Raw genomic sequence first — 11,661 nt, forward strand, 5'->3', positions numbered from 1 at the left:
GACCTCGCACGGTCGTGCTCGGGCCCTAAAAATATATAATCCGAGCAAATTCAATAGGGACCTCACACGGTCGTGCTCGGGCCCTAATAATAATCCGAGCAAATTCAATAGGGACCTCACACGGTCGTGCTCGGGCCCTAATAATCCGAGCAAATTCAATAGGGACCTCGCACGGTCGTGCTCGGGCCCTAAAAAAAATAAAAAATAAAAAAATAATCCGAGCAAATTCAATAGGGACCTCACACGGTCGTGTTCGGGCCCTAATAAATAAATAATCCGAGCAAATTCAATAGGGACCTCGCACGGTCGTGCTCGGGCCCTAATAATCCGAGCAAATTCAATAGGGACCTCACACGGTCGTGCTCGGGCCCTAAAAATATATAATCCGAGCAAATTCAATAGGGACCTCACACGGTCGTGCTCGGGCCCTAACTATAGTAAAACTATAACTTCATTATAGGATCACCAAAGCTAACTTTATAGTATTAATGTACTAAATTTTGAAAAGAAAAAAATATCATATCATTATAATAATATTAATATTACTATTTTTATTTCTGTGGTACTTCTATAGTAATTCTTTATAGTAATACTATAGTCTTACTAAATGCTGTGTGAAATTCACGTTTTGCAAATTAATTTGAATGGCCAGGATAACTTATATATACTTTATAACAACAAATTACAACTATTTCAGGGTTTTTGACACTACAGCATACAGCACACTTGAACGGCAACATACGTTACGTCAAAGCAGCCACAGCAGAACAGTCAAGAACAGCAACTAATGCATGAGAACTGAAGAAGAGAACCAGGGAGAGACACTTGTGACCCACCACCAGTTCATGATAGTCTCGAATAATGCAGCGCAGTGAGGACACATTTCATAGAGGAGTCGAGCATCTGTCTATCTCTGTTGATAGAGACTCTGCACATTGAGTGAATCATTAAACTCTTGCATGTCATTTCAATTGAAACGGATGAACATAAATTCAGTCAGCATATTAGCCAGTCATCAGCATGGACCAGGAAATCTTTGTGGTCCCTGAACACTCATTCCTTCTGCTGTTCATTGCAGTGCCCCGCAGTGCCAGTGCATCCATCATGCACCATTACACGAGTGTCACCGCAGTATTTATATTTACAGCAATCATACTTCACATCTTGAACTGATCTCATCAGTCAGTGGTCTCCACCACTCTGGGATATCATTTGAAGATGGAGGTTTGACAGGTGAACACTTTAATGTGGGTTTTGTTATGCCTGGTCTGCATTATGATCAGGACTGACGATGAGGAGTATAGCAACAGTGCAAGAGCTGTCACCTACTTTATTTCCAGACTTTGCTAATTTACACAGCGATGTGAGACAGTGCTAATGAAATACTGGACAGACTAGTTACAGTGCACTACAAGCAAATGAAGCCTACAAATAACACTGCTGGTTTGAATGTTTATGATAAAATGGATCTATAATTAACATTTGATACTAAGTGAAATTAAATGTGTGAGAGGCATCATTAATCTGGCTCGAATTCACCACATCACTATCTGCATCGCCAATTTCCCCTCATTCCAAAATGTTCATACACATGGGTCACAGTTTCCCTAAATGTATGAAAATGTCCTTGTAAAGTTGTTGGGATTTTTTTTTTGAAAAGTATTTTTATTACATTTTCGCAAAATGCAACACACATAGAACTGCTCAGACACGGCAGAAAAGGAAAAAAGAGTATGGGTATGTGGGTACAGTAAATAAAAGGAAAAATAAATAACAGTGGGGACATTTTCCATCCATCCCTTTCAATGTCCTGCGGCAAGATAAAGCAGTAACCAGATACAATAATCAATACAGAGTATACAAACAGTAAGGCTACAAGGTGCTTGTTAGATAGTGAGCACTTAAAACAAAGTCACAAAGACAGGCTAGGCTGATCTCGGAAATCCACGGAGCAAGGAGGATGACAGCGTGGGTCCAATATGCTGTAAGTATGGGTCCCAGACCTTACAGAAAGTGTCTATTTTGGAGTGAAGCAAGCACGTGATGTATTCACTAGGAATGCCGTACGTAATATGATTTTTTTGTTGGAGCAACATTTTTCATCCAGAAGAGTAGAATGTTCTTTCTAGCAGCAAAAGTCTGTATACTGAAAAGTCTCCTGTGTGAGACCAAGTAATAGGCACATAGGGTCTATCCATATTGGGACACCAAAGACAGCAGTCAGTTAATTCACAATACTAGACCAATACTTAACTTCACACATGACCAGAGGCAGTGAACATAATTACTAGTCACAGAATTGCATTTCCAGCAAAGCGGGGAAATATTAGTGTCCATTTTGTTCTTGACAACAGGTGTTATATGTACAAATCTGAACTGTATGGATTTGGTACAGTTACACACAGAAATGTTTAAGGCCTGAGACCAGACCTCCCGCCAGTCAGCATCATCTATAGCAGCACCTAGATCTATCTCCCAATAATGCATGGTGGTTTGTGAGGTAAGAGGAGAATTAGAATTCAGGGCTCCGTAAAAAACAGTAATGGATTTCTTACTAATCTGTAGAGACAGGGCCTTCTCCACACATGAAATGGTGCTGAAGTCACCTTGGTTAAATAAACCAAATTGCTGATGCAACTGCTGAAAGGATAGTAAAATCTGGCCCTTAAATAGATCTCCTATTTTCTTCAGCCCTTGAATGCTCCATACTTTAAAGTCCTGGTACTTACAGCCTGACAGGAAGTCGAGGCTATCAAGAATGGGAGTAAGAGGAGATGATAACTGAGCCCGGCATTCAATAGAGCAAATGGATCTCCAGGCTCTGATGGTACTGAGAGTAATAGGGTTAGAGCAGTGTTTTTTGGACAGATTCAGGATTATTCATAAACAATAGATTGAACAAGGGACACTTCGACTGACAGAATTCAATATCATGCCAAATCGAGGCTGGATCACAGTTGTGCCAGCTTGCAATCTCCTGTGGGTGTCTAAGATTTGGTACATCTAGCCCTCCATCACAACCCGCCATTTGAAGTTTTGCCATCATGAGACAGGGCTTCCTTTTGCTCCAAATGAAGGAGCTTAGCCAGCCTTCAAACACCTTAATAACCTTGTTGGATAATACGATAGGGATCATTTGCTGTGGGTATAGCAGTCTAGGCAGGATGTTCATTTTTATAAGTGCAACCCTACCTAACCAGGAAAGAGGAAAAGGGGCCCAGAGGTCTAGGTCTGCCCTTATAGCATCTAAGATGGAGGGGAAGTTGCACTCCTAAATAAATGAAACCGGTGGGAGACCAGTGGAACGGGAAGGGCTCAGCCACATCTGGAACACATGTTAACAACCCCAGGGGCATAACCTCGGACTTTGTAGTTAATTTTAGAGCCTGAAAAGACGGTTTATTACGTAATGTAATTTTTGTCAATTTCTCTGTGTTGGCAAAGATTGAGTTCTCAGCGGGGAAAAGCATGTGATGGCATGTAGGCAACTGTCTGAATATTATTAAGTTAAAATAAACAATTGCAAACACTGAGGACTACAAGAATATTAACTGAAGTTGTATTTCCACACTGCATGGTCAGCTCTGAATTATCCAACAGGGACAGTGCCTATAGTATGTAGTACCTGAATTATCACTGTGTAATAATTGTAGTTAATTATGTAGCCTCTGAAATATTACTTTATAACAATAATTAAATAATTAATTGGCCACAATGATTACTGCTAGTTTGAATAGTTTGTAACAATTTATTTCACATCTTCTTTTCAGAAAATGCTGTTAAGGATGACAGCCGCATTGACTGTGCTGCTGGGCTTAGCAAAAAATTGGTGGGACATTTTTCCCACAGCTGGAAGCAGAAGACGGCACTGAAAAAAGCACAACCTCCCTGAGCACTCACTCATCACAGAATGTCCAACTAGGTGGGGCTCAAGGCATAAGATGATAGAGAGGGTCTGATGTTCTATCGGCAGACCGGAAAACACGGCATCTGGTTCCCTCCTGGCAAGACCTGGATGTACTTGAGTCTGTTAACCTGGCATTACACCCATTGCAGGAATTTACTGATGCTCTTTCCGGGCAAATCTATGTCAGTGCTTCATATGTGAAACCCATCCTTCATCTTTTAAAGACATCGGTTCTTGCAGAAAAGGAAGATGACACAGATTTAACCAAGTCCATTAAAGTGAAAATCCTGGATTACATGAATACAAAGTATGATGACCTAGGAACACAAGAACCTCTGGACATTGCATCCTTCATGGACCCTAGGTTCAAGGTTACCTACATCAGCAGTGAAAAAGTTGAGGACATCAAGAGCAGGATCATGTCAGAAATGAAAGACTCAGCACAGAAGGAGGGGACACCTTTTGAGAACACAGAGGCCCAGACCATGGAGCCACAGCGATCATTGGGCTGTTTGCTCAAAACAAATCCAAGCCCCACTCCAACAGCATCTTTCATGCATCTGGAGCAAGCTGTTGAAGCTGAAATTAACAGCTACTTGCTCTCCCCCACCATTCACAGTGAAGCTGACCCTTTGGCCTCACCTACCCAAAGCTGACCAAACTTGCTCGGAAGTATCTTTGTATACCTACGACTAGTTCACCCTCAGAGAGGCTCTTCGCGCACTTCAGGGAATGTGGTAACATGTCCACATACATGTTTGAAACCTAGCAAATCAATGTTTAGGTTCTATGTTCTCAAAGAACCTATTCATAGTTTTCACGTGACGTCACATTCCAAGGAAGACGTTCCCTTGGAGGGCAAAAAAGACGTTATTTTCTGTTGCCTACCAACCAATATGCAAGTGATACACTGTTACTTTGAGTTTGTTACTTTTTGCGTTGCCAAAATGCTGGATGGTTGTTGTGTCTTCAGATTTAGGCCTACTAAGCGAGGAGGAGACAAGTCTGGGCTGTGCTAGGTGAGGGATTCCCCAGAAGGTAAAAGTAAACATTACCGCAGTCGATCGGCGGCAGAGATCTGGCGGTTGTTAACGGTAGAAATGGGGCAGCGGATGCTATAATGCTATATGGATCGGTAGTGCCCAACACTTACAGTTTGTGATCATATCTTTCTTTTTATTAAGTTGAAAGGTAAAAGGTGCTTTTGCAGTGTCTCTACAGGGGAGTCGCTGTGTTGGTCTGTTGTTTTGCCCTCCAGGTCACCGCGCATGTCACGTGACTGAAAACTATGAATAAAAGCACTAAGACATTGGAACAGTATCACTAACATTCACACTTGGATATTTGTTTATTTATCGCAAGTCATATCATCGCAATATTGAACAATGTTATCGCACATTGCAGCTTTTCCTCATATTGTGCAGCCTTAATATGGGGCAGAATGTTCTCTAGGCGTAAGGCCAAAATTTTGGAGAGCAGCTTTTGGTCAGAGTTAAGTAGGGCAGCCTGTATGAGGCGCAGCTATCTGGGCATTTTCCTTTTTTAACGATGAGAGAAATGTTGTCCTCCCTAAGGGATTGCGGTAGGGTCCCATTCTCAAATGAATGATTGAGCATAGACAGCAGAGGGTCTAAAAGAATACCACTAAACTCCTTCCGGCCCTGGGTCTTACCGGACGGCATAGATTTCAAAGCAAGTAGCGCTTCCTCTCTAGTAATTGGGACATTTATTTGTAATTTTTGATCATCCGTAGCTTTGGGAAGTCTTAAATCTGCAGAAAACTGACACATAAGGGTCAGGGCATTGTAAGGCTGTTTGGAACTATATAAGTTGGAATAAAATGATGCAAAGTGTTTATTAATGGTTCTAGTATCGAACGATCTAACACCATTAGAGTAAGTAATAGAGACTATGTTTTGAGAATCTGCCCTCTTCTTGACAATATTAGCAAGATATCTTCCAGGTTTATCCCCAGACATAGTTTCTGCCTGGCCAAATTTAAGGGACTGTTCAGAATCCTGAATTAGAAAAGTATTCAATGCAGTACGTCCGTATAACAGTTCCTTAAGCAAAGCAGGACTCAGGGTAGATATGTGATTTTTCTCCAATTCAGCTAATCGAGATTCGAGAAGTTTAAGCTGTTCATTCTTCCCACGTCTTTTACAACAAAAGACATAATCAGTCCACAAGAGTATACTTTACACATCTCCTGGAGGACAGGGGGATTATATGTGGATGGTGAGTTGATAGAATAAAAAATCTTAAATTCTGAAGTAAAGTAGGAAATAATGTTATCTTTAAGAAGATAAAGTTGAAATCTCTAGCACCGTGACAGTGCCCTGTGCTTAGCAAGAGAATATAACAAATAAAGTGGGGCGTTGTCTGATAACAAATTGTTGCCTATAGAATATGATAAAGCAAGACACATTTTCGAGGAGGGGATGAAAATGTAATCAATTCTGGTATAGCTTTTATGTGGGGCTGAGAAAAAAGTGAACTCCGAAGCAGTAGGGTGAAGCTGCCTCCACACATCAGAATATTCAATATGAGGACATATTAGTGAGCACCCTCGCTTTCTTAGGAGGGGTGAAATGTCAGATGGAAGTTTGTCAAGAGAGGGATTAAGGTGACAATTTAAATCTCCTCCCACAAAAGAGTCCCCTGAAGCCTGTAAAACATGAACAAACTGTAAAAGCCTTGGAGAGAAAATAAGGGGAATAGGCTGGTGGACAATATAGATTCATAAATGTAACCTCTTTTCCTGCGAGTATCCCTTTAACAATTACATACCGAACCTGGCTATCTTTAACACAATCAAGAGACCTAAATGCCAGCTATTTACTAATCAAAATGGCTACGTACCTACTGAAAGAAGAATATGAGCAAAAACTTGTCCCACCCAACTCCTTTGCAATTTAGCATCTCCTGGGTCCCTGTACGTCGTGATAGTTAGTTTTTTCGTTTGAATCACAAAACGAACAAACAAGAAACCACCTTTTTTTCGTTTGTCATTTCAAACCAAAAACGAAGAAACGGAAAAAAAGAGCCGTTCTCCAGTTTTTGGTTTCTGAATTGAAATATGACTAAACCAAATTCAAATAATGGTCCGATTTTGGTTTTTTGAAATTCCTATTTTAATTTCTCCGTTTGAAGATAGACGTTAAGAAAAGAAAGACTGTCCCCGGAAAACGGGGATGTCTGGTCACCCTAATCTGCGGTATCAAATTCGGCCTGGTCGCCATCTTGTGTGTCGTCGCCGGACGGGACGTCTTTTTTGTCTTTATGTCCTCTGGTTCTTCCCATCTCATCAAAAGACTGTGGCAAAAAAGTTTTCCAAGGACATAGCCTGTTATGTTCATAACAAAAATGTCTTAAAAAATTTGCACCGAGTGGCATAGAGCTCTGGTAAAAGTGTCTGCTCAGCTCATCGCCATCATGTGACCCCTTGGAAAGTTCTTGATAAATCTCAATTTATGCTTATATACGCACATTTCACTCCTTTATTTGTACATATGCAACGCTTATAAATGACGCCCCAGCTCGTGTTAATAATATTTCTGTGTGTCTGGTGATAAAACTCACTGCGCTCCATCCACCTTGGGCTCATAGAAACCAGGTTTCTGTGGGGAAAACAGAGAGAAAGTTAACAAAGGGAATGACTACAATATCTTTATAAATTTAAGCTATCTAGCAGAGTTTCAGGAGCAGGACCACACCTCAATCATGCCCACAGTTCCCTCAACATCAGCTCTCTTCCAGGTGATGTAAGAGTCCTATAGGCTAGTCCCAGATGTCCTAAGGGTTCTCGGGGGTTCATATGGCACAAGCATATCAGATATATGTGGACCCAGAGTCACAGAGTGATTTGTAGACGAGCAGTAAGATTTTGAAGTCAGTTCAATAATGTGTCAAATTTCCTAGTTTTCGTCACGATCCCAGCTGCAGTGTTCTAATAGTCTTTTTTCAAAGCCCTGTGAATAGACCACAGACCAACTGGTACAGTATTACTCACCAATACGTTCTTCGAACAGCTCATGTTCCCGGTCATTCCAACGCCATCGTTGACTCTCTTTCTCATTTTGCATTACTCATTCCAGAAGTCCATAAGCTGGGCCCCTCCAACACTGGTTCCTCCATATTCTGCCATGATACTCAACATGTAAATCCTACCCTAATACCCATAATTGTTAATCACCAGAATTCTATCATCAACAGTATAGCGCCCTCAACCCTTTCTAACTTAACCTTCCTGTTGTTCAGTCAGGTTACCATGTCCTGTTTAGTCAGCTATGCCCATTCCATGATGGCCATAAAAATGCACACCATCAAAGTTTACCGTAGCGGCATTAGCTTCTTTTCCAAACTCTTAACCGGCAGCCCCAGCCAGGCCACTAACCCTCCACAGATAACATTACTTCCCAGGGGATTGCCAAGAGCCAGCTCAAAATCCTTGCAGTCTTCCTCTTGCATCCAACCGTTCCCTTGCAAACTACTTGCAATCCTGGAAATCTTAGAGAATAACCATGACTGATCCTCTCTTCATCTCAGAGTCCGGACAGGTAGCTACTCTATTCTGGTTCAACCAGCCCTTCTGCCATGTACTCTCTTTGTCAGGCATTCTCCTGTCCATTACTGCGGTCACTCCTTCAGGACTGAAGCCGCCACCTCAAACTGCTGCAAAGGCATGATAGATCATGGGCCAATGGTCCTCCCAAGCGTACCATGCTACATTCGTTCAGATCTCAAAGATCTCAGATCAACCCAATCTTCTCTCAAATAACTGGAAGCTTTTGGGGGTCCATCGTGCCCAGCTACTACAGAAGATTTCTCACAGAAGCATCCCTACAATGCACTAGCAAACCAAAGCTGTACAGCGAGTCAAGCCTCGCACACATTCTTTTGGTTTCATCAGTAAATCATTTAAACGCATCGGTTGATGGTGTGGTCCTTGCTGGTGAATACTGACAATTTGGTCATTCTTACCTGCAGCCTCAGAGGTTCAAAGCCTCCAAAATCATCATTCGGAATCATGGAGGAAATCACCTGCAAGTAGAGCACCATACATTACTGAATTACTGTTTAATTTCCATGTCAACTATTTGTAATGTTTTTGGATGTTTTGGATGTAACTCAAAGTATTTGGGTGAAATTTCTACAAGAAAGCAGACGAAAGCAAAATTAACTATTACTTAATCAAACATTTAATTGCTTATCAAAATGCCATTCCCAAAAATGTTGTATACACATAATATGTGATGATAATTTAGTGTCCAAAGTTAGCTATCAATATACAGTGAAAAGCTGGGTAAGCATTCCTATGGAAGCCCAGTATTCATGTTATGTGATGTTTTTAGCCATCATTAAGCCCTTCAGTGGGAATCAGGCTGGTGTTGTCATAAATCTGCTGAGCCCTCTGACAGGCGACAACATTCTCTAACCTACCGTACCCTTAACTCCCTTAACCCTTAACTAAAAAAAAAAGGATTCTCTGCAGTTTGACCTTGTCTTATATCTATATTCTGTTTTAGGATAATCTACATCAGCTGGCAACTGTTTCATCTGAATGCAACAAATCCCTTTAAAGGTACCGTAGAATGCTCATTTTCACATTCATAATTGTATTTAGGGTTTCTACTAGAAAATGTTTGCATGCTTTAATGTTCAAAAAACACATACTCTTTTCACACTCTTTCTGAACACTCAGTTTTAGCTCCTGTCTATATAAAGTGCCTCACCCATTTGCTTCCGATTGGCCAACTTCCCCAAGCACAGAAGAGGGCCGGCCTTAGCGGCACCAGCTAAATCAAGGCATGCTATAGGAGACCAGAGGTGGAAAGAGTAAAAAAATATTCTACTTAAGTAAAAGTACGATTACTTTGATGAACTTTTACTTAAGTACAAGTAAAATTACTGGTATAAAAATCTATTCAAGTAAAAGTAAAAAGGAGCTCATTTAAAATTTACTCAGAGTAAAAGTTACTTAGGTTACTTACTTTAACCTCCTAAAATAACTTATTTATGTTGATTTAATATCTTATACTTGTTATACTTATTTAATTAAATTGCAGTCTTTTGCGATTTGATAATGGAACAAAGCCATATGGAACTTTCAATTTTAGTTTGTTTGACAGATACCAAATCAATGGCGAAAAACAATGACATTTTATGAGAAGTTTGAGAATGTTTTCGCCATTAGAAAACTGCGGCGGAAGAGATTAGACTCTGGCAAGCCGCACTGGACTGGGAAAACGGGAATCACTGGACTGTATATGAAGTCATATCCCTATTTACATTCAAACAGGTGGTTATTTAATGGGATATCATAAGTGTTAGTATAATAAATAACCAATTACCAGCAAGTTACTAATGCCAACCAAGATTGTCATGCATCAGTATCTTTTTGGCTATTTAGAGTAAAGCATCTTACCAAACTATGAAGACAAGGAGGCAGTTCACTGAGGAGTGATGGTTAAAATCTGTAAATGTAACTCTGATTGGCATTAATCAGCATCCAAATTAATGATTTGGATGCTATTAAGCAGATGCCGTTATTTTGCATGAGACACCTGTAGTTACTGGTGTTAACAGCAGATGACTTTTAATACCACAGGGCACAGAAGTCTGGGGCAGCTAAACAAATTATTGTCTGGGAGTGTAGAAATGAGTGAGGAGTCCGTAGTTTGAATCCAAGATGTGTTTATTACGTAAACCTCTGTTGAGTATAATGAACTTACACAGCCACAGGCAACAAGCTATACTAGCAAAACGGGTGGGAGATGCACACACAGGACAGGTAAATTTCCTCAGGTATGGTGTCTTGTAGTGTCCACCAGAATGATCTACATCCCCTTTCTTTAGTTTGTGCCCTTTACGGCAAACAGAATAAAAGGCTAGGCATTAACTTTTTGATCTGATAACATTGCTGTAGAGTATGAAAGTGTAGTACAACCATTTTTTATACTCAACGGTAGCCAAAGAAATTATTCCCTCATATAGTGAAATTATACTTTTAACATTCATATGTGAATTCAGTACAGTGCAGATCTTTTCTATTTGTTTTATCATTTCTTTCTTTTTTTCTTAACATAACAAGGCTATATGCTAAGCACTACAACCAGAAAATTAAAGCTGCAAGCAGCGTTGGGCGGGCCCTCGCACTTGTAGCGCGTCCGCGCGTGAACCGGCCGAGTTGCATATTCTGGAGCTCTGCCGGTGCGGCTGTGAATTTCCTACGCGGTTCCGACGCCGCATGAAGGTGCTATATGTCACTTCCTGTGTCCCCTATGTGGAGCTACATAGCACTTGCCGCTATGAATATAAATCATTATTGGTGTGTAGATGTCTGCGGGGTGGGAGAGTTATCAAGCACGTAAAGTTTGTTTCAGATGTGAACATGTACACTGAACAATAATGTACCCAAACAATACAATAAATTCCTTTTATATTTCCCTGCCTTGTTGTTTATGTGTACATACAGAGGAAGAATGTGAGAACAGCACACATTTCATCGTTACTGTGTGTTAGAGCATGGGAGAACAGTGGATACTTTTAATACAGCCCACACCCCTAATACTGTGTAACTATAACAAGTAGAGAACAGAAGAAAAAGATGTTCTTTCTTTACAACTGTCTGCATAGCTTATTCATATTGTGTAATGAATGAAAATAAATAGGCCTACTAGGCTCCTCTCTACTTTGACATTTAAGATTAGCTGGTTTGATCCACCTTCATACACATGTGACATTACTGTACA

At 40.6% G+C, this 11,661-nt stretch overlaps 1 protein-coding gene across 6 annotated transcripts in view; it reads right to left on the reverse strand.

Annotated features, from left to right (window-relative positions):
- LOC123960579 (NADPH oxidase activator 1-like) overlaps nucleotides 1-11,661 on the reverse strand; it is a 49,216-nt gene that overhangs the window by 13,601 nt on the left and 23,954 nt on the right. For all 6 annotated transcript variants that reach the window (XM_046035398.1, XM_046035396.1, XM_046035393.1 and 3 more), the window contains 2 exons: nucleotides 8,891-8,950; nucleotides 7,490-7,527 (listed from right to left, as the gene is read on the reverse strand). In XM_046035398.1, the coding sequence (XP_045891354.1) occupies nucleotides 7,490-7,527; nucleotides 8,891-8,950 (98 nt within the window). The remainder of the gene's footprint in view (nucleotides 1-7,489; nucleotides 7,528-8,890; nucleotides 8,951-11,661) is intronic.

Source organism: Micropterus dolomieu, linkage group LG21, assembly GCF_021292245.1.
Source record: "Micropterus dolomieu isolate WLL.071019.BEF.003 ecotype Adirondacks linkage group LG21, ASM2129224v1, whole genome shotgun sequence".
NCBI classification, from domain to species: domain Eukaryota; kingdom Metazoa; phylum Chordata; class Actinopteri; order Centrarchiformes; family Centrarchidae; genus Micropterus; species Micropterus dolomieu.